The following is a 23,156-nucleotide window of genomic DNA, read 5'->3' on the forward strand; positions in this document are numbered from 1 at the left end:
CCCGCCCCCGTCCCGCCCGCGCCGCCGGCCCGCCCCCGCCTCGCGCGCCCCCCTCCCCTCCGGCCTCCCGCCCCGCCCTGATTGGCGCAGAGGAGGAAGACGGCGGCTCCCGATTGGTCCTCCCGCCGCGCCCCGCCCGGAGACACGCGCCGTGCGGCTGAGGGGGGGCGCGCGCTCCGTGTGGGCGGGCCGGTCTCCTGAGGGCGGTGTGCGGGTCCGTGTGCGGGGCGGGCGTCGTTCGTCCGAAGCGTAACCGGTAACGCGGCTGTTTCCGTCGCGTGTGGCTTTTCTGCGTCTCAGAGGCGAGCCCTGGGGCTCTGTGCGTTAACAAATGCAACTGCGGGAGAAACTGCATGGAAATTCGGGGGAATCAGGAAAATAGCGTGGAGGTGCAGAAGGGATCTCACGCTGTGCTGACAGCGCGGCCTTCGGTGGGGACTTGTCGGAAGGAAGGCCCCGCTGTGTAGGAAGGCGGCCTGGAGCCACGGCCGGGCAGAGAGAGGGCCCGGGGGGCGAAGAGAGCTGCCGTGGCCAGTGTGGAGTCAAAGAGCTACAGCGTGAAGGCCGTCTGCTGTCTCAGAAGGAAGAAGTGTGGCTGGTAGCAGCGGGGCAGCGAGCACAGCGTCCCTGTGCTCCTCAGCAATTCCCTGTGCTCCTCAGCAATTCCCAGCTGCCGCTTGAAGGACCTGTTTCCTAAACATGGCGGTAAGAGGCCTGAGCTCATGCTGCCCTTGGCAGAACTGTGCCTAGGAGGCAGGCCAGGCACCATGGTGGGTAATGCTCCCTGGTGCCGCCGGGCCCTGACCAGGGTCACACCTGGGGCCGGTCAGCAGCCCTAAGCAAAGCATCTGTAGTTCAGGGAATAGAAGGTCTTCAGCTCTAACTGGCTGGCTCTAGAAGATAAGCAGTCGCTCACTCTCACAGTCAGTTGTGTCTTCTGTTTAAAACCTGAGCTGCAGTGGGTTTTGGGAGCCAAGGCATTTCATGCATCAGTTACATTCTGTGAAATCCTAAATCACCAGTCGGGGGTTGGAGCTTGGTGGTCATTGAGGCCCCTTCCAACCCAAGCCATTCTGTGGTTCTATCATCACCAACAGGAAGTTAGTCATCTTCTCTAATGGGCCTTGTTGGACCTTGGCTTGCAGCCTCATCTCATCATGGGTTATCTTCCCAATTTACCAGATGAGAAAGTGAGCAGATCTGTTTCTGACAACATCAGATTGTGCGTGTTTCAAAGCGAATGCAGAGCATTATTTATTAAAGACCATATGAGTGCACTTAAACTGGTGAGAGTCAGACAAGGTGGCATTCAGGCAGCTGTCTTTAGTCAAGATGATCTAATGAAAGGTCACTGTGGAGAAACCAAGTCTCTGATTAGACCAGCCGGTACCATTTGGGGAAAAAAAAAGCCAGATGTTGTTCTGGGTAATTCAAAGGAGTGACCCCCCTCCTCTTTCTGGGTGAGACCTCTGGACGTGCAGTCCTTCAATCCAGTTCCATTCACATTGCTTACAGTGCTCCTCTGTAGCACAGATTTGAAGCTTGTCCAAATTGAAATGATTCCTGGGTGACACTGAGCAAGGACAACTGACCTACCTGACAGCAGGCACAATCTCCAATTTTGTGTTTTTTCAAAATCACATCAGTCTAATAAAATAAACTATTTTATTTCTCCCTATAAAGCGGCTATTACAACTTTGCTGTCACGTGGCTGAACTCTGCACTGTCCATCTCTGCGGCCTCAGACCTGCCTTTTCTACACACCAGAAGCACAGCTGAGGTGTTACTGAATGAAGGAGTTGCTTGTGAATAGTTTATTAGCACGTTCTTTCTGTAAAACATCAAAACTCAAACAGTAACTTCTGAGTAACTTATCATTTCAAGATGAAACGCTGCCCCTTCTGAAATTCACAACAGGGTATCAGCACACTCCATTTTTCAAGTCATATGTTTTCATTATAGCATATAGAGTTCTATTTTGTTTCCATGAAAAGACCACAGATTGCCCAGAGTTGAAGTTACAGCACAGTTGAGGAATAAGTCCATCAGCTTTTGCCTGCTGTCTGTGTGGCTCGTGCTTGGTTTGCTACCCAGAGGAACCCAAATCCCGAGTTAAGGTCCGCAGGCATTTCCAGTGTAATCAAGAATTATCTTCAGTATCGCAGCAAGCCTCCAGCAATTCACTTAAAAGTAAATAAATTCAAGTTAAAGAATATTCCCTTACTTAAAAAGAGAAGAAAATTAAAATGCAGTGTTTGTTAACAAACATTGAGTTCTCATATGAGATGTCTCCAGCATTTAATGTTTTATGCTGTTATGCAATTACAGGCTAATAGGGGAAAAGAGCTCTTCTGAGAGACCTCCCTTTTCCTTTTACAAACGGTTTGTTGTCAGCTGCACAGAATAACCTGCATTTGGATCATCTGAGTGCAATGGAATGCTTGATCTGTATAGCAAGACCATTAAAAACGTATGAATATTTAATCTCATGACTCCATCCCGATGGTGAGTTCTCGTCTGGTAACGAAGAAATGCGACTTCTTTTGCCATCTAAATTAACATTAATTGACCTGAAGGATTTAAAGAAAACAAAAAAAAAAAGGGACTTCATTTTCCACGTGTGAGATGATGGCACCCAGACGGGCAGACCAAAGGTGTGCTCAGAGTTGTATTTACATGTACAATATTTGGTTTGCTTCTTTCTTTCCAGTAAATCCTTGTATGATTAAAGACATCCATACGTTCTAATACTGAACCGCTTTGAAGGCAAAACAAACACAAAGCTGGTCTTGTTGTTAAGCAGGAAACGAGGCTGTAAAAGATTTGTTTCAGATTTCCAAAGGGTTATCGTAATAAAACAACCTTGAGCTTAAGAATATATGTGAACAGTGGTCACAGTTAAGTTATAAAGGCTAGGATGACAAGTGACATCAAGGTATATCCTGGATTATCCAGTACAGGATATGGATTTTCTATAAAGGATTTTAAATCAAGTTAGATAAATTACCTTCATTGCTCTCACTTTAAAACCAAAGGAATTAGAGGTGATTTTATTGCACTTACAAAACACCCGTATGCAGATGATACACATTTAGATTTTTGTCCTATTGTCTTTGTTCTACTGAGTCACATAATAGAAAATGTTATGATGAACCAGTCACGGTGTCACAGTGACAGGTAAATGGAAAACTACAAACAGGAGGGAATTAACAGAAAAAATATATATCACAAGTGAGTCACTGCTGTGACTAAGCTTAGTAAACACCTTTGGAGAGCATCAAAGTCGCAATTTCTCAGCTATGGTGGCAGTGACTCACTAAGACAACTAATGTCACAGAGTTAAGAGCCCCAAACCTAACATTCTTCTTGGCTAAGCAGTTAACTGCAAATACACGCTGGGTAATAGCTGTCAGGCACCACGGCAGTACAATGCAACACTGATACCAAGATGAAAGCTTCAATTTTGAAAGCAAGAACTTCAGTCTGATGAAATGACCCCAGACTGACCGTTGTCTTTGCATTGCGTTCTAACTAGGTAAGTCAGGTTGCTCTGAAAGTAATGCCTCCTGTCTGTTAGTGTGCAAACTACAACAGATGTTACAAAGCGCACAATAGCAGTTTGTTAAAGCAAATTCTCAGCAACAGAACACTTTTTCGACAGTCACCACCATTAGCCGTGCATTTTCACCAGCTATGAACAACAGCCTGCATTGCACCAGTGGGGGTACCCCACTTTTTCATAGCTGCTAAGGTGGCAAAACACTGACACCATCACTCCCATAGAGATCTCGATCCCCTCAGGGAGCTGCTGACATCTACAGCTCTCAATGGGGCAAGGGGGGGATATAGGAAGGGAAAGACATACAGCAAGAAACGTCGTTCTCCATTTCTGTGACCAGCTCAAAAGTTTACAAGCAATTCAAAACATCTCTGGGTTGATGAGCAAACCTGCATAGTAATAAGAGCAACTATAGGGGAGGTGGAAAGATACATTCATTCTGTACATGTGTGTTTGAACAAAGTGGTAAACACTTGTTTGAATCACCACTGAGATGTTATTTTTCTGTTTCCAGCAGGAGGAGGAGCTGCCAGAACTGAAACATGGAGGTGCTGAGCTCCAGGCAACTACTGTCACCTTTCCCAGCTTAATTCACCACCAGCGATCCCATGGTTAACACAGCCCACAGCTCCGCCTTCCGTAGCGTTACAGAAGTAAGAGCTTTCTGGACATTACGTGTTTGGGGTTTTCTTTAAATACTTTGAGATCATCATTCTGTGTGCATGTGAAGTAGTCCATATTAGATACACTTTGCTTGTAGCTAAAACATTGCTAAGATCGGAGGAAGCTACTTTTCTACTCCTGCACTCCTGTCTTCTTATGTCTCTCTTTTCTTTCCACAAGTAATCCTTGTTGGAGTAGATTTTAGTTATTCCAGTAGCACAAAGGTAGCTATCTGAACAAGGCCTCTTGGACACGGGAGCTCTGACTCCCCTCTTCTGTCTGTGTGTGTAAAGAGAGATTGTTTTGATTTTCAAAGCAGTGTGAAACAGAAACAGAAAGCACTTTGTCCCAGCCAGAAATAGTAATTCCTCACACACAGCTTTTTCAACAACACATTGCAAAATGTCCCCTCTTGTCTCAGGGCAGGCAGGAACTGACTCTGGGAACTGGTTATCGCTGCCCTTGGAACAAGCATCCTGTTGAAGTACTGATATGGAGAAGGCAAGTTAAAGACTTGAGAGTATTTTTGTTGGAGAAAGGAGTTGATGAGTGAGTTCTAATTGAGGACTTTATAATAGAACACAGCTATAGAGTTGTGGCTTTTTTTGTCAGCTCTGAGAAAACAAGGATATTTGAGAAGAGGAAGCCCAATAACTGTAAAATAAACATGCTGAGAAGCAGAGATTTGTAGAGACAGGCTGTTCAGCTGCCCAAGAAAGGCTGCGGTGACCTCAACAGCTTCAGGTTCACTGAAAACTTGATTCTGATTTGCATCATGTGATTTACTATTGCAGATAGGCAAAGTTTCAATGATAATAACTTAAAATAATCCTTTGAAAAGCAGCAGTTTATTAAAAACGACTATCCAAGATGAGCCACAAGGCCCAAAATGGAAGTTTTTAATAATTGCTGAGCTGAGGCATTACCAGATATAGCAAACAGGTAGGCAGGCCCAGGGAGAAGACTCAGCAGGAGCCACGACAAAGCAGTTGGAAAATAGATATGTAGATGTTCCAAGGCTCCCCATTGTGAGTATTTGCGTCACTGGGAGGGTAGCTCTTGAATATTCAGCACACGTAGCAGGAATATTATGATCTATTAAGAACATTCTATGGTTCTGTAACCTCTGGGTTATAAGTGTTGAGCACTCTACATTTTCTAAGCAAACTTCTCATGTCCTCAGTTCACTTTTCACTGAACTAGCTTTGCTTAGCTAGCACGTATATTTATACACATATACATACGTGTGTGTATACATACGTACATGTGTGTATATATAGAAATACTCATATGTTTACTAAAAGATTTCCAGCAAAATCCACCATCCACACACAAAACTGTCACTGAGACCAGCATCCAGATGGGGATGCCTGTAACACTGAGGAGCTGCGCACAACTGTAAGTAGCACAGCTGTCACTACTGTGTCCCAAGGTTCTCAACCAAAATATTACCTTCACATTTGCTGGTAAATTTCAACTCAGTTTCAACTGAAAGTCGAAGCTGTTTTTGTTTTCCCTCCCAGAACGTTAATAAGTATGGGCACATAAGCAACTAAGGAGGGATGGCTGCAGAACTGGGGCACAAAGCCAACAGAAGCTCTCTGAAGAGAAGGTGGTTCTGAGAGCACAGGCTGCACAAGGGTTTCAAGACTTACTTGCATGCTCGGCTTTCAACGCGTGGCTGGGCTCAGGTCAGAACAACTGCACGGCTGTGGCCAGAACTCTGTCTCAGGCTCAACCTTAACAGACATTTCCCACATAAAGAAAACAACCCAGAAGTCGTATTAATATAAAATGTTTTTATTGTTTTTGAAAACATTTAAAAAACAATTTTTGAGCACTTTCAATAAAAAAAATAACTGAAATGCTACTGCAATATTCAACTACTGTAGTTTCAGCAGTACAACAGACAACGAAACACTGCGGGAGAGAGGGAGAACGGGATTTCCTGCATTAAATGAAAATGTAGTACAGGGATTTCTTTTTTTTTTCCTTAGGGTGCAGTTAATAAAGCACGGTATGGTACAGGATTATTATATGAACCTTGGATGCACTGCACAAGAAACGCTTTCCTTCTTTTCAGTTCAGAAGTCAGTGCTTATTGCAATTATCTGCAAATTATTTACTTCATGAATTCGTATCATGATAAAACGATGCAAAAATATCTCTCAACACCCGAACAATAAAAAAAAAGAATCCGAAAAAGGAACATATTCAACAATAACTAAGCGGAATTAGTTAACATAAAAAAGTAAGTAACTTGTGAATAACTATGCTCACCTGGTTAACACCGAACCAGCTTCAATACAGCAAAGAATAAAAAAAGAGTGGTTACAGGGATATATCTAGTACTGTACAAGATTAAGTCATTAACACTCATGCACATTTTGTGATCATGTATTAACATGGTGAAGCAAACTAAACTTGATTTTTCCTGCTGTAATATTCTCGTTTAAGAGAATAAGAAATAGAAATATCTCATTGAGATCAATGCACATTGCTACATAAGACAATTTCACCTGTCACTTTTAATGACATTTTGCCTTTTAATAATGAAACACGTTCCATTTTTTTCTGTTTTACTTTTTTGTGGGTTTTTTTTTTTTTGTTTTCTTTTTATTCTTTTATTTCAATCTGTTGGCCGTATTTGTTGCATTTATCCTAAGGAATGTGCCTGCCACAGGTTCAACAGAATATTAGTGCAATACATGAACCCAGATAGTTTGCTGGACTAACCAACCAATCTTAAAGTGTTTGCTGCAATACTGTACACAGTGTACAAGATCACTAGTTTGTATATTTTAGCAAAAACTGCTATCAGAATTATTTATCACCTTAGTTGGAAGCCAATTATGTAAACAAGGGGTCAGAACTGTCTCATCTTCTTTGTTCTGGAGTGTCTGACAGACAGGCTTCCGTTTGCTAAAATCATGGAACCTTCCTTTGGGTGTTGCATACTTTGGTGTGCAGTAGTGCTCTGTCTCAATGTAAAGAACTAACTAGCACTAAATACAGGGACCTCATAGAACATCGGTTATAACACCAACACACAAACACTGCTAAAAGGACACATACCAACGTACAGAGCTGTGTCTATGCCTTGGATTTCACTTGAAAGAACCCTTCCTGAATAGAACACTTCTTCAGTTAAACACACATTTGCTTTAAATCCACTGATCGCAGAATATTCCTGTTAATTAAATCACTCGTTAGGTTCAAAGTAATGCTTGTATTTAAAAACAATCTAAAAGGTACTTTAAAAACCTTTGGTGATGGCTGCATAATTTAGAGAGCATCAGCTTCAAATCTACTCTTGTTTTTAGTAAGAAATGTTCTGAAAAACTAGTGGAGTTGGGTGAGAACTTGTTTACACCAAGCCCACGTCAGTCTCAGCAACACGGGGGCCAGGCCAGCACATCGTGCAGATGTAGAGACTGCCACAGCACTGATGGAGCTCGAGTCCTCCCCTCCATCTCCACTGGGAAGCAGAGTTCACACATTCACTGGCACTTCGCACAGGGTCAGGAAAAAGAAGCGCTGAGCGTGTCTCAGACCCAGCCAATTCAACAAGGTAAGAGGATGGTGAGCCATACCTCTGGCTAAAGGCCGTGGACAGGTTTGCAAACTTAAGTCCTGCCACTGGCAACTTGTGTCTAAAGGAAAAACGGTTCCAGCCTCACTGCAGATACCTAAAAGAACCATACCGTGCCGTTTTTAGACTCCTGACCTCTTCCTTAACTAACTAAAAAGGGTGACCCGGTCTTAAAACAAACCACACCATTGCATATCCCTATGTTTCAAGGAGCAATCTGAACTCTCCAAGCCTGTTCCTAACGAAGCAGCAAAACTTCTGATGTGAGCACAGTGAAATCATGCTCCCTGTAAGGTGCTACGGTTTGTCACAACAGTTTTGTCCCTGCAGAAGCAGCCACCGACTGGTGGTCAATCAGGGCAAGAGCAAGAGAAGGCATGATACACCAGCACCTGAAGTGACAATGCAGCAGCACAGTTCAGACCAGCACTGCTAAAAAGCTCATCAGTATGAGATCAAGTCCTTAGCAAAAACTGAAGAAACAAATGACCGCTTAGTCACTTTAACAAACAAAAATCAAAAACAAATAATAATCTGAGCATCTATTCCTTAATAAATCTTAGGGGGGCTGCTGTGCCTTCCCATTCATAAGTTCATGACCTCTTACCCAAAGAAGGAATGCAAAGAGAGGAAAATGTCTTCTGCTCTTATTTCAGTTTGTCAGTTCACAAGAGAAGTAAGAAATCCTATTCTGAGCTTTAGGGATGGTACTGTAGCATTCTCAGAACAACTATTTCTTAACAGCCGGCCTCTGCAAGTCCTCTTCCTAGCATCAGGGCCGTGGCTGGCCAAGCACCTCTCCATCATCAGAGAGACTCGCTCCATGCTGATAAAGCAGGCGGCCGTTTTTGTTTTGGTTCAAGTGAACTGGTGAGTTAGAAGTTGAGATTCCATTTTCAAAGAGGGGCAGCTGAGGACGTCTAACAGAACTCAGCTTCATCAGTTCATCAAATCATTCGGTGAAAACTGAATTCAGGCTTCTGAAACCAGTAAGCACTTTTAAAATAAGTTTCATCCAAAGTGAGATCACATCTATAAAGTGCCTGGCAGTATTATGGCTCTATACAAAATATTTTTAGATCCACCACGTTTTATAATATTTTAATCATCTTTTATTTAAAAGAGAGCAAGACAGGCTCAACCTACTGAAATAGAGGAAAGAACATCTTCCTACACTCTCCACTATGTTAGAGAAGAGCAAACTTAAAAGCGAATCTTTAAAAATAGTATTTAAACGAGCTCTAGCAGCTCTTATCTAAAAAAGAGAGGGAAGATCCCACGTCACTTCTTTACCTGCCATAAATAATTAAATAGTACCTATCATTTTAAAATGCGGGGTTACACCTAGATTAAACCTCAGCGCTAAAATCTTTTCTTACTAATTTTACCTGACATAAAAACACCGAAGTGAGAAGTAAAATATCAAGTATGGCGTCAGAAACATTAATGGACAAAATAACTACATAGATCTCTTTCTGTTAAATAAAAAATTAGTGCATCTTTCTTTTTTTCCTTGATCGCTCCTGCTTCCTGTCATCTCTTCTATCTCTGTGTTTTACTAGAGATGTAAATGGCACCAGTTCACCACCAGGCAGTACTCAAGACAGCTACACAGTGACCAGGCACCAGCGTGCCCCCTGCTTCACTACTATCCACTGCCTGGACATGCCCCACATTGCCTGCAGGCTCCCTGCATTTCAGACCTGAACGACAGAGGTCAGTATGAATCATGTACTAGAAGTAACGAGCAATACCAAGTATGGAAAGCCTACCTATGAGCTCAACTTAAAACCCTCCCGCTGCCTCAACCAGAGCTGTTGTTCCTAGCTATTAATCACTTATTTACTACAACAAGAAATGCTGAATGGGAAACACTATCAAATTAACAAAGTAATACTGGCTCTTTGATGGCCCAATCACCTTCAGAGATTTGTTTCGAAATTGCTAAGGCTGCCCTTTCTGAGCAACTGGTACAGCAAACTCTTGTTTGTTTTTTTAAATGCCACAATACATAGCAAGTGTTTCTGCTGCAGGAGGCACTTCCATTAAGACAAATACAATACGTCTGTCTTTTACATACAGTGTGCTACATACATACTATAAAACAATATTAACCCAACATTTCAACAGCAGGATGATCCTTGCTCTCCATCCACTCAAAACCTGATGTATTAATTGAGTTCATGGATTCGTTGCAGATTTGTTGAAACAAGGGGTCGTTTTTTAATTCCTCCAGTGTAGCATCATCGTCTTGTCCCTGCTGACGACCTGGATCAAACAGTAGATTTGTGTCTAAAGTGTTCAGATCGTTAATGCTGCCTGAGAGTTCGGAAGACAACCTGATGTCGCTGGGAAAGACAGATGTAACGCTGAGATCTGATGCCACCTGATTCACCAGCTGCTGGTTTGTTGGCAGACCGTCCTCCCCTAAAAGGTCTTTTACAGTGCTGCTAAAATCTAATTGCTGTTCTCCGATGTCTGATTGTGCTTGGTTATCTCCAGAAGAAAAACTGATCTGATCGGTGCTGCTTTTAGTGAGGTAATTTGGTGTTTGGAATTCGTAAATTGAAGTGCTGGAATTGATCATACTCTGTGGGTTGGCACTAGGAAAAGCGGAGGACGTCTCTAAAATCTGAGTGAGATTCATCCTGGCCGTGTAATTTGAGGGCATGTTGTTCATTCCCAAACCTCTCACTGCATCATCGCTATCAGAATCAAGTTTGTTTAACAACACATTGGTTATTTTTTTAGCGTTTGTTTGTTTCTGAAGAGATGGGAAGGCCGTCTGCATCATCACAGTCAATGGGACCGACTGGCTTCTCTGCGCTATATTATTGGCACTAGTGTCTGCATGGATATTAGTAAATACGTTGTGAACTTCAGGAGTCACTGGACTTCCAAAAGGTGCCAGGTTGGAGCGTGGTATATTGGAAACAGGGTAAACGGTGCTCCCGCTGAGATTACGCTGACGATGGACAGCGGGGCTCACGCTCCGGCATCTCAGACTGTTATTGAGAGAGGAACTGGCTCCTTTGTTGTCCAGAGGAGCAGGAACTGCAAAGCCCTCCTGCTTGGTGGTGCTGCTTACAGGGGCTGCCTGGTGCTGCACAGGTGAAACAGGAGTCACACGGCCAAAGTGAGTATCGTGGTGGCGTGGCTGAGATTGGTACGACTGGCCAGGAACTGCAAAAGCATGAGGTTTCCTGAAGCGATCTTCCACTAGCTCCTGGTAGCTTGGAAGAATGCCATGGTTTGCAACAGATGAATTGCTAACACTGCTGTACCCGTTATTCATCCACTCAAGTTTGGTTTTGTCAGGGTGGGTAGCCATAGGCCGCTGCATTGGCTTCACAGGGCTGCTTGAAACGATGCTGGCGTCGTGGTAAGCCATACTGGAGCTTATGGGAGTAAATGCAAATGGGTTCCGGCATTCCACAGGACTTGGAGGAACGCTGCTGCTGCAGTTCGAATGCGGTGTGCCAATGGGTGTGTGCCGGCTGCTTCCTAAAGCACTGTCCACAGGAGTCGTCTGAGCCAGCCTGGAACAGGGGCTCTCGCGTGACACGTTCTGAGATCCAGCAATCATTTCAGAGGTGGGCGTTGGAGTCGGGGTGGGGGTGGGAGTCGGAGTGGGGGTGGGAGTGGGAGTGTGAATTGGAGTGCTGTTATTATGGATCGAATGGTAGAAGTGTGTGCTGCCTGGGTGGGATGACACAGGAGCCCCTTGAGCTGCTGTCTGACTCTGAAGTGCCATTCCTAGACAGCCGCCGTAAGCATGAGAACTGTTCATTGACATTTGCTCCTCCATGAGCACCAGCTCCTCCACAATGCTGTCCTGGGTCAGGTCATCATCAAAGGAAAAGAAGTTCTCATTTGACTGAGGGACTGTATGTTCAAATTCTTTCAGCTCAGACTGCAGAGGTAACTGATTTGAAGACTGTGCTTGTATTTGACTCAAGGAGGAGTCTTGGATCTGGCTCTGTAACTGCTGGTTGTACACATCCTGCTGCATACCCTCACAGTGCACTGGCTCCCACGCAGCCTCCTGTAAGTCACTAGAGCCAGAGTGTCCCGCAATAGTCATAACACTGATATCTTGCTGCTGTTCGCAATTCACAGATGCAAAATCGGAAGTTTTGGTGATATGGTGCCACGCATTTGGGTTAAAGCTGCCATCGGATTTTGAATCACTTTCTATAATAAACATGTTTCCTTCCAATTTCACTTTTATGTCTGGAGATGATGCTGATGCAAGCTGCTGTTCTAAAGTAGAATCACTGGTATTTAAATCGGCGCTCAAAGAACAGTCTGTCACTAAGTCTGCTGGAGCTGCAGAAGGTACAGGTACACTGACAGGTACCTTGCTGGGAACTTCAACAAGCGTGGTATTGTCACTGCTAGCTAACGATACAACCTTTGGAACCTTCGTAACACTGTTTGCTTTCTGACTCTCCTCAGCATTGCCAGTTGAAAGCTGCCCCACCAGTGGTTTCTTGACAGGCGGTACCTGGGAATCCTGAAGCATAGAGGGTTGTCGTTTTCTTGGACTTTTAGTGCATATCTTGTCTTTAATTGAAGACTCACCAGTAGGAGGTGAATCAATGCTGGTGCTGGACAAGTTGTGACTGGCAACAGAGAGCTTTAGAGTGCTTTGATTATTGCCTGCTGAAGAAACCGGTGTGATCTCACTGGACTGCATCTTGTATTTGGTCCCTGCTTCTTCAGCTCCCTGATCACAGCCCTTAACTGGTTTTGCCTCCACGACACCATCAGCTGAAACCTTCATGGTTGCAACCTCGAAATTAACCTGTTGAGCAGGTGGCAGGTCAGGGATTGCCTTTATGGACTTAGATGTGTCGGAGCTCTCCTGGCCCTGTCCTGGGTTCTCATCCAGCAGTCCTTCTGGTTCCATTTTGATCTCAACTGCAGATGCAGCCACAACAGTGCTGGGCTTGGATCCTGGAGACTGAAGTGAAACAACAGAACCGTTTTTGATCTGTGGAGTAGTCCTCCCCTCTTCCACTGCTCCTGCGCTACTATTAACTGAAGGTGTCTGTTTGACGGGCACACTGCTGCTGCTTGGGGCAAGAGATATTGCTGTCATTTTTACGACGTTTAAGGAATTCACGTGTGGAGCTGGCACAACAGTCTTGATTGGGCTACTGGTAAAAAGCACCGTTGTGGGAGAGCGGATGGTGAGAGCACTGGTATTTGCTGGCTTCGGTAAGATCTGCGGGTAGCGATGTCGGGCAGAGCGGTCACCAACTGGGCTGGCAGGAACGTTCTGGGGAGTCTTTGGTGACTGCTTGACTGATTGCATGTGCTGAGTGACCACCTGAACGTTGAGTGGCAGGACCTTGTTGTCAGATGATCCCATAGGACTTGGAGATGTCACCAGCTGCCTGGTCCTTGGCACCTGTTTAGAGAGAAAAAGAAATGGTGTGGCAATGAAGCAAGGAAGTCAAAGTCCACAGACCGTTCCATGCGTTTCAAAGATTAAGGACAATGCAACTCAACACACCAAAGCGTGTACACTAGCAAATGTCATTTCAAAACAAAGCAAGATCTTCAACTGCATGCAAGACAAGAGATACGTCTGCCTACGATTGGTAGATATGAGGATTTGATTTTTAAGGTATGCCTTTAAGGCACTGGTCTACACATTACTCTGCTCTTCTATTAATCAAAGGGTTATTCTCATATAGTTCTTCACTAAGTGGAACCAAAGACAGCAATACAAAGGATGAAGAGAGGGCATGTCCAAAACTACTAATTTTCAGGATTCCAAAATCAAACGCAAGCTGAGTATTAGTATCCCCTATCTATTGCAATGAACAATACAGCTGAAGTCCTAAGAACAAATAACCTTCCTCCCAATCTTGTGTTCTATGTCCGAAAAACAAACAAGTCCCATATTACAGATTTCATGCAAAATTAAAGATGTTGCTGTCACTAAATCCACCAGGCCAATGCAAATCAATTTAGATTCTAAATGAGATGGCTCGGTGACCCACGTGACCTGTAGACTTTGCCATCTGGTTAAATTCATCTCAAGAGTAATTATTCCCACACATAATCTACATTATTGCTAGCTGAAATTCCACTGTCATCGACTTTGAAGATGAACTCAGCCAATACGATGTGATCAGAATTCTGCTGCCTCTTATTCCTAGTTCAGGCATACTGCTATACCAGTCACTGGGACAGAAAAGAGCCAAGGGATTCACATCTGAACAGAAACCATATTTCCATCCCACTGACACCACTGCTCAGCTACGGGCCATCTTCAATCCTTTCCTAAGGGGACTTCTATAGAGAACTGCTGGAGAATTACCGGTATCGGGCTGGGGACAGCTGCCACAACAATGCCAATAGGCTGAGGAGACAGAATAGCAGGACTCCCATTCGATATACTAGTTACACCATTGGTTGCGGTGCCTTCTGTTTTCTTTGCTGGAGACTCTCCTGGCAAAGGAGACTGCAGTTTCTGTTCTTGCTGCTTCTTCTGGATCTTACGCTGCAGCTGCTGCTTGGCATCAACAGGAGATGACAGAGTTTTCACTTGTGGTTGAAAGGAGTTGCTTTCAGCAGTAGGTATAAAAGCTGAGGGCTGGGGGATCCCTTTGATTCCTGAATATAAAAGAAGAATTAATTATAACAACACACTCCCTGTCTGCTGTAGTGCCACATCTGTATCCAGCCGCACAGATACACGGCAGCATCTCCACAGCCATTTGGTGAACATCTCACCCATGAGAGCACTTCATGCTCAGTTCCCCCCAGTGTTACAGTTTCTCTCCACACTGAGGCAAAGTCTCTCTCTGTTACGCAAGCTGCACACTGGCTGCTAAGTGCTGGCATCTTGTTTCTAGTAATCCCAAATAACATCTTTTGTTTCAGCAAAATCTAAAACCAATGCATTTCATTTAACTGGCAGTAGAGGGCAGTGGATATGTTTCAGATGAACCTTTAAAATTCATCATCTCCCATGTTTTTGTTTTGTTATCTGTACCGAAAGCAGTTTTAAAATGAAAAATCTTTCCAGGAAGCCTTTGCGTCACGAAGGAGCAGCTCTGAAAAGATGGTATCGGCATGTAATGCCAGAATGGATCAACATCCAGCGTGTGAACAGGGACAACAGTGAAAGAAGGGCAAGAAGAGAAGTGACAAGGGAGAAAAAACAATCAGAACCATTTTAAGGGCAATTATTTCTGTTTAGCTACCCAGTATGTGCTCAGTAACTGCCTTCTGGTAGCCCACCCTCCCAGCAGCAGCTTGCACGGACCAACAGAGAGCATGAACACTGCAACATCTCCACTTTGTGCTTTCAATTCCTCCTTCACAGAGCAGTGAAATGCCCCAGTGTATTGCAATTACTGGCAACTAAGTGACCTATGTCGGCTGAATACTGAATTTATCAGGAAAAAAAAACCAAACCCACAGCTTTACATTTGAGATTAAAAGCTTTTTCTCCCCCCCTGCAGTTAATACACAGTGACAATGTAGTTCTTTGCAGTACTGAGGAATGGGAATATCTCCTTTGCCATTCTAGACCATACAACCTCTCCCAAAATGACTGTCCACAACACACTCCAAGCCCCCCAGGGATGCAGTGGAAATAACGGCCCATTTCCTGGAAACACCATTTTCTGTTGAAGGAGTAAAGGGAGGGAAGCTACACGAGTCAGAGAGCTACGCATATATCCAGATTTCCTCCTAGCAGCCACAGAAGAAAAGCAACGACAATCAAGAACTGTCACCATCACCTGTTAGTTCCAAGCTGGAAAAAATAAATAAATCCATAAGGAAAAAGAAAATGATCCAGCATGATCCAGAAAGGGATCACCCCCATCTTCAGCCCTGGCCATCAGTCTCCACTTACAGTCTCAAGCCAGTTCATTTGCCTCGGTTCAAACACATTTTCCTAAATAGGCCTGAGCCTTCTCTGTGGGAAGTTGGAGGGAGATGCTGCATGTGTGAACTTCCCACACCACGCGCAAGCTTTTACAGAGACTGAGCACAACAGGTATTCCTCTGATGTAGCAGAAGTACGAATAAACCCCTCTCTTTACCTAGAAGCCAAGTGCTGGGATCTCAGCCACACAACTGACTCCACAGAAGGCCCTTCTGTCTCAGGGGGGCTCCCAGAGCCTCTCAAGCCCTTACTTCTAGGATGAAGAATGTAAAGGAACGCTGATGTGGTGTTACTACCTGACACAGATCAAACACTTCAGGAAAATTTGCATCTGACACACCAGAAATGCTGGTAGGAAAATCTGCTATAGAGAAAATGGAGACAGATAATTGTTTCCAGATTGAGACAAACTATCAGAGAAACACAGCTACACCAGCAGCACGGCTACAAACCCCCACTATACTGGCCCCAAAACCCAGATCAAGCAAAGTACAACTCAGCAAAATTACTCACATACTGAAAACTAGCAATTCCTTTGAGTGCTTTATAAGACCTGCATCCTCAGCAGAGGAATTGGAGGAGACTGCAGAATCAGTTTGGGAAGATAGGTTTTTCCATCCAAGTTCCACATGCAATTACTGCAGGCTGTCTCCCAGGAATCACCAGTCAGCCAGTGACAGCACTGCACACACATTCCTGCCTTTGGTGTAGGAGATGCTGATCAGAATGGGCCAGGATGGACTACAAGACCCAAATTCTGCCTGCTGACACTCAGAGATTAACTCCTACCTTTCATTACCTCAGAGAACATAAGCTAAAAAACTGATGTGAACAAGACCACTCAGATTTATTTCATTAATTATTTACTTGACACAGGATTTCTTGCTTCAGTTTCTCTGTTGCTAATGTGTTTACTCAACCGTAAGCGTTTCTAGAAGAGTAATCAGGCTTCCAAAGTCTTCTAAGTGACCAGACCCCAGATAACCTATGGTTCAAACTGACTGTTGTTACATCGTCACTTCAAGGCCAACTGAGACTTCCCCTCCCTCAGGTAGCGAGCAGTTCTCAAGAAGCACAACTGCTCTGTCAGACATTCTTACCCCCAGTCCTTAAAACAAGACTATTAACATGAATCTAAACAGCAGCAAAAGGCTGTCAAACAGATGACAGTGACACAAAGTAAACATCAGAGCATGAAAAGCTAACATCACAAAATAAACTTGAAACCACTGCTTCTCTTCACATCTCCCTGCGCAGACTACCAGCAAGAAGAGTTTACAGCAACATGGATGGAAATAATATAAATGCATGTGCAAGACTCAGCTGGTGTCACTGTTTAAAGTCTGCCCTGAAAAGAAGTGCTTCTTCAGAGATATGACACAATCAACAAAGGACTAAGCCATCATGCCTCACTCCGGCTAACACTCACGGAAGAGCACAAAAACAAAATGACCTGAACCGGGATACATTCCCACTCAGAGCAGGGAAGACAAGATGCATCAATCCCTAATGGTCCAGGCCTGCCCAGCCATCCCACTCTTTCTAGTCACACCAGGTAAGACTCAAACAAGTCCCTCCCTCTCACACTATGTTACTCCAAGGAAAGAAATTCCCACTATCCAGAGCTCATTACCTGCTGGTGCCCCTGCCATTACAGTTAAAGCTGCCATTGACTTGGTACCGATGTAGTGACTTTTGACAAGGAAACGAGCCAGTTCCAAGACTGTATCAAAAGGCTGGCTGAGCACTTTCTGGGCCCACTCGCAAACAAGCCGGCAGGCCGCAGAGACAACTTCCTCATCAGCGCTTTGTAGCTGTCCAGATGATTCTGTCCCATCCAACTAAAACAAACAAAAAAGGTTACTTCAGTAATTGAACATTATTGAAGAGCGAAAACAAGAATACAGAGCAAATGATGATGAGAAACATGCAAGTCGAGTAACTATGCTCATATATTTACATGAAATTGGGAGAACAATTCTGATTCTCCCTACACCCATCGTCTTATCAACTCAGCAGCCATTTACACAGGAACTGCTTTCACAGGAGTTCCTCGATGCTGAATTATTATTTTAAATATGCAGCAAAACCAAAACAGGCTCAGAGTTAAAAAGCACAGCAGTGCCATTCTCTATGAACCTGACAGAACCACCAAACAATAACTCAGAAGCTGAGCACTATAAAGTTAAAAATGCTAAGAACTACACAGCTTCTCACTTTGCTTTAAAAACGTCAGATTGTAAAAATAACATATTAAATGTTAATTTGCACAAACGTGTACGAATAAGCAAATATATACCATACCCCATCTCCAGTCTTATGAAAGTCAAGGTTGGGCAGTGTTGGCATATGCACAAAAGCCTTCTTCCTCAGTCCACTGTAGCAATATGTGATCAAGAATTAAGGTCTACATAATTTCTGCTTGTTAGCTGGGGGCAGGGAGGCAGAGCAGTAATTCCTTCCGTACTTCTCATACACAAACTCACCAAGAGGTCTCAGTTTTAGTGCCATTAACATAACCTCACAGCAGGACACAACCAAAAGCTTCTAACGGCTGCACACTTGGGCATGTCAGTGGGCTCCCCAGTCTATGCAGAAGAGAGATGCTGGATGTGATGAACTTTACTTGACAGTGACTTAGAAGAACCACTAAACTAGGCCAAGCAGTCTCAACTAGATCACCAGTATCATTAACATAAACCATGCCATTATATATCAACCTAACCAAATCATTAACAAAGAGTTGGGCTAACCTCTCTTCCCAAACCAGAGTCAGAATGAGATGGTGAATACATCATTTCCAAAAGCTAACAGATACAAAAAAATAACACGTTCCCATATTTAGGTTTTACACACTGTGAGGTTTTGGATGTGGGTTGTTTGGGGTTTGTTTGTTTGTTTGTTTTCAACTTGCTTCTTTTTACCTCCCCAAGTAACTGTTTGATCTTCTCCTAAGGGACTTCCACAAACTGAAGAAATTCCCCACGATCAAATAAAGAGACTGAAGTTCCCATATGAACACATTTCTTCATAAGATTTCATATGTTATTTTTTGGCTCTCACACAACGCACCATTTTCTTTAAAAATACAGACACCAACACCAAGATACTCATTTACACTGATCTCATCAATGCTGCACACAAAGATATACTCCTACCTTCATTCTTCTCACTTGCTCATACACCTAAGAATTAAGTCAGCCCTTCTTCCTTCCCACAGCTTTACTCTGGCAGTTCATGCAGCGTCTCTTCTCGATGACAAACAAACCCATTTCAGAATCACTCATTTTTCACTTAAAGTATGTCTGTATTTCTCTTCCCTAGACCGTGGAGTTTACATTTCCTTACATTAACAGCAAAACTAAACTGAAACAGCAGAAACACCAGTGCTATAAGCTGGCTTTTTTCCACAGCATATGCTCTGACCTTTTCATAGTGGATTCCTATTAGCTGATGGGCTAATCTATCCCAGCATTTAATTGTGTATTTCTCCACCTGTAACAATGTCTTTACTTACACTACGACATCATCACACTTCTGGGTCCTTTAGGCTTTCTAATAAGTTTCATCTAAACAGGGTACTATTTCTGCACGCCCTCTGGGATGGACTATTTCTCTACCACGGGTAAGAAAGGAAGGAAGCAGATTTCCATTCAAGGCACAGGGAACAAGACTGCAGTCAGGGGAGAGAGGAGACACTTCCCATCCTAGGACCTCCGGCTCTAAACTGTCTTTCCTATCTCAGGAGCTCTGCTCCATGCGAAGAAAGCAGTCTCTCCCTTTCCCACTGCAGGACACCTCACAGGTAAGTGCCTTCCAAGCCTGTAATCAGTTTTTTTGACTGCTTCCCTGTTGTCCTCTAATCTCCTTCAAACCGTGGGTTGGAGGAATAGTCTTATCAAAGATCTGTAGAACCTCTTAAATATCTTTGGCTTTACAGCCAACTTTCCAACCACTGGTGTGCACAAGTACAATGTAACGAGAGCAGAAACGTTTTGATCATTCTCAATTCTACCAATGAAGTGTTAGTTACTGCACTTATGTGAGGCAAGTTCCTTTGCTCCAATTCCTTTGCTCCCTTTACACAAAGTGATACGACTCCACTGGTTCCCTGCTGCTGTAGCAATGTAATATTAAAACCCAGAAAGACAGTATAAGCTGTATTTACCTTCCAACTCAAGGCTGTAGCGATTAACAATTTTTTAAGGATTTTGGGAAAGCGTCTGCATTCTTTTTAATGTAACATTGCTTCTACATTTGGCTGATAATTAAGCCATAATGGCAGACGTTCTCCAGGCATGCACAGAAGTTACCGAGAAGCGTTCTAGCAAAGGATATTTTGATTTGCCTCTTGTGCCCAGACGACGAGCCTTCATATTCGGAAAGACATTCTTCATTATCTTCCCAAAGTCAGCAGCACTTAAGGGGTGGTAGCCAAGATTGTCGCAATAGCTCCTGCAACAAAGGGAAATAAAACGTGAATGGAAGCAAAGTTAATACAGAAGGCCAGTCGACATCTTAGACTCCATCAAAGGTTATCAAAAGAAAACACTCAAACCCATCCATATTTAGTACCACATTTAACATTAATGAAGCTATCCAGAACGAACTGAATACATTAAAAATGTATACACAGAGCTATTAATACCATAGCTTTTGCCTTGTTCTCTACTGAGTTCAAAGACAAGTCATGTGAAGATTTAACAAGTAGTGGCATTAACTAGAGCACAGTTAAAATATACTCCATAACTTAGTCTCAAGTTTATGCTTCAATTCACTTATTTTAGGACGCAACAAAGGCAGCGACGTTCTCCAGCCAGAAGTACGGCTTGAGTGTGCTAAGGCCTGAAGGAATATTTGGAAAGCAGCAGGTCGGCGACTTGCCTGTGTCCACACAAAGATTCTGCATACACAACTGCAACTTAATAGAGCTCAACTGAACTGAATGAAGCATATCTTCCCATAGAACCAGCTTTGCCTTTACAGCGCTAACACAAACATGTACTGAGGAGTTAGTCCTCTTACTACTGTACAAGCAACTATTTGCCCACGTTGAACTGTAAGGTCTGTTTATAGATGTCCTTGTTTTAATTAACAGCCCCATATTAACAGATTTCATCTGCCTCTGCATGTGTAGATGTGTTTATCTTCATACAACTGAGTGCACCAACCTGGTAACAGGGGAAAAAAAAAAGCAACAAAAGACCTCATTTTGCTAAATTCACTGTTCTAGTAAAAATGGGCACCATTATCTGTCTAACACTCAAAAACAGCAGTTTTGTTTCAATATCTATTCATCTATTTCAATGCCTGAGATACTTAGAAAAATATCTCCTTTAGGCAGAGAACAAGAATCGCTCATTTCACTGCAAAATGTGAACGTTCTGGAAAATCACAGTCATGTGAAAACAGAGGAGAAAAATGTAAACTGCTCTGGAAGGTTAATCTACATAGCAAATGCTTAAGGCAGCACAAAGATATGAGCACTATTACATATTGACTTTTGTTCCAAGAGCTGTGTGGTATTTCACTGATGTTAGCATGCTTGGGCCCAAAAACATACACGAAAAACACTCTTATTCAGACTTCTACGGTCAGAGAGTCAGCACCATAGCAATGGCCTCTTTTATTTCACAAGTCCTGAAAGAAACACACAAAACCAACCTATCTCTGACAAAGAGGAGGTGACTGTACACAGTCCTGTGTGGGTATCGCAGCAGGAATAGTGCAGACAAACTCCCCCTGACCTTCACAATGACAGTGACAGACCACAGGTCTGTCCGTAGCTGGGGAAGCTCCACCCTCGGAGCATCACAGACAAACCTGAGTGGGAACAGTGCCTGGTAGGACTTCAAACCCCATCCTGAAGCAGGCTCAGTAAAGCAGGCTGCTCAAGGCATTGCCCAATCAGGTTCAGAAAACAGACAAAAATGTTTCCTGTCCCCTTTGGGCTGCCCTTCTAATATTTGATTTTCCTCATTCATAAATAATCTGAATAAGGCCCCCCTGCACACCATGAAATGTCAGTGTCAAACCCTGCTTGCACTGAGGGGCTGGATCAGGTAACTCCAGAGGTTCCCTCCGACCAGTTCAAGTTTCTGTATCAGACACCAGGAAAATTTTTACCCAATATTCATTTCATTGCATGCACGTCACAGCACCTGGATTCCAGCTTTGTCCCTTTGAAGTTAATACAAAGGAATACTTATCCAGCTTTCCTGCACCACCTTAGGAATTAAGTCACTGCTTCATGCGTAGTGGTGTCCTAAACAGGTCTCTCTGCTTCTTTGTTTGTGTTAAATCTCGCATTTTGCCAAGCTCTGTTGGATTTTAAGTTTCCCCTGAACATTCCTAAAAGGCAGGTCCTTGTCACCTACTGATGCTGATTACAGGCCCTGAAGTCTCAATTACCACGTAAAGGAGGGCTCTCCAAATTCCTCTGCTGTAGTCAGCAGTATCTTTGACTGCAATTCAACAACGTCAGCAAAACAAAACCTTAATCGTGTTGGTTTGCTACCAATCAATGAACTTTAAAGTTAAAATTATTCCCTCTCCAGGAAAATAAAAAGACAATAAATAGTTCCTCAAGCGAAGCACATCTGTTTCAAGACAATTACTCGCTAGCAGTAATAAACATACAGTTATATGGTCCCCTTGTATCCATATTTGCAGTTCCTGCAAGACTGTGCATTCTGAGCTAATACTATTATCATGTAATTTCACTTTTCAGACACATCGTTCCATATGGCCCCTCCTTCTTCTGCCTTCTGAGAACCCTACTGCTCCCTCTGGGATCTCTCACTGACTTGAGATCAGGAGTTTCTTCCTCCCGTGAAGCTCTTCTCTCTGCCACTTGCACTCTTGGCACATCACTGAGCCAGGAGCTGCTGTGCTTATCTTAAGGGTGGGTGAGAAAAGAACCATGGAGGGGCGGTCTACACAGAGGTCAGAATGACAATGGACACACAGCTGCTTACGTTCCTTTGTACAGAGCTCCCCAGCACAGTGTGCTGGACAAGAAAAGTCCTCTTTTTGGTAAGATTTTCAAGACATAAAATACAGTGGGAGTGCACTTGAATTAATCCTCCAAAAAGATCAACAAATTAAAATCCAGTGAAGATAGACTATGCAACTCAGCTTAATTAGCTTTCTGAGCAAAGGACTGGATGAAATGGTGATAACAGACTGCACTGAGACAGAAGGGTCACAGCAAGTCTACGTACACAGCCATTCAGAAACAGCCTTGAAAAGAAGTGGTATAATTACCTCATTCTGTAATATTTGGAAGCATCGTTAAAACAAACTGACTGGGGTGTTATAAGGAAAATGAGATGACTTGATACAAGAACAAAAAAAAGATGAAATAGTTTAAAATGCAAAACAATGCGCAAGAATTAACAGGTGCTACTGCTGCGAAGTATGCAGCC

At 43.5% G+C, this 23,156-nt stretch overlaps 1 protein-coding gene across 1 annotated transcript in view; it reads right to left on the reverse strand.

Moving 5' to 3' along the window:
* Window positions 1–6,008: 6,008 nt before the first annotated feature.
* Window positions 6,009–23,156, reverse strand: part of RFX7 (regulatory factor X7) — a 51,205-nt gene continuing 34,057 nt past the window's right edge. Inside the window, exons 5-9 of the mRNA XM_072345513.1 lie at window positions 20,064–20,184; window positions 18,034–18,114; window positions 17,363–17,570; window positions 14,149–14,444; window positions 6,009–13,230 (exon numbers count right to left, since the gene is read on the reverse strand). Of these exons, the coding sequence (XP_072201614.1) occupies window positions 9,925–13,230; window positions 14,149–14,444; window positions 17,363–17,570; window positions 18,034–18,114; window positions 20,064–20,184 (4,012 nt within the window). The 3' untranslated portion in view covers window positions 6,009–9,924. The remainder of the gene's footprint in view (window positions 13,231–14,148; window positions 14,445–17,362; window positions 17,571–18,033; window positions 18,115–20,063; window positions 20,185–23,156) is intronic.

The sequence above is a fragment of the Excalfactoria chinensis genome, chromosome 10, assembly GCF_039878825.1.
Source record: "Excalfactoria chinensis isolate bCotChi1 chromosome 10, bCotChi1.hap2, whole genome shotgun sequence".
NCBI classification, from domain to species: Eukaryota; Metazoa; Chordata; class Aves; order Galliformes; family Phasianidae; genus Excalfactoria; species Excalfactoria chinensis.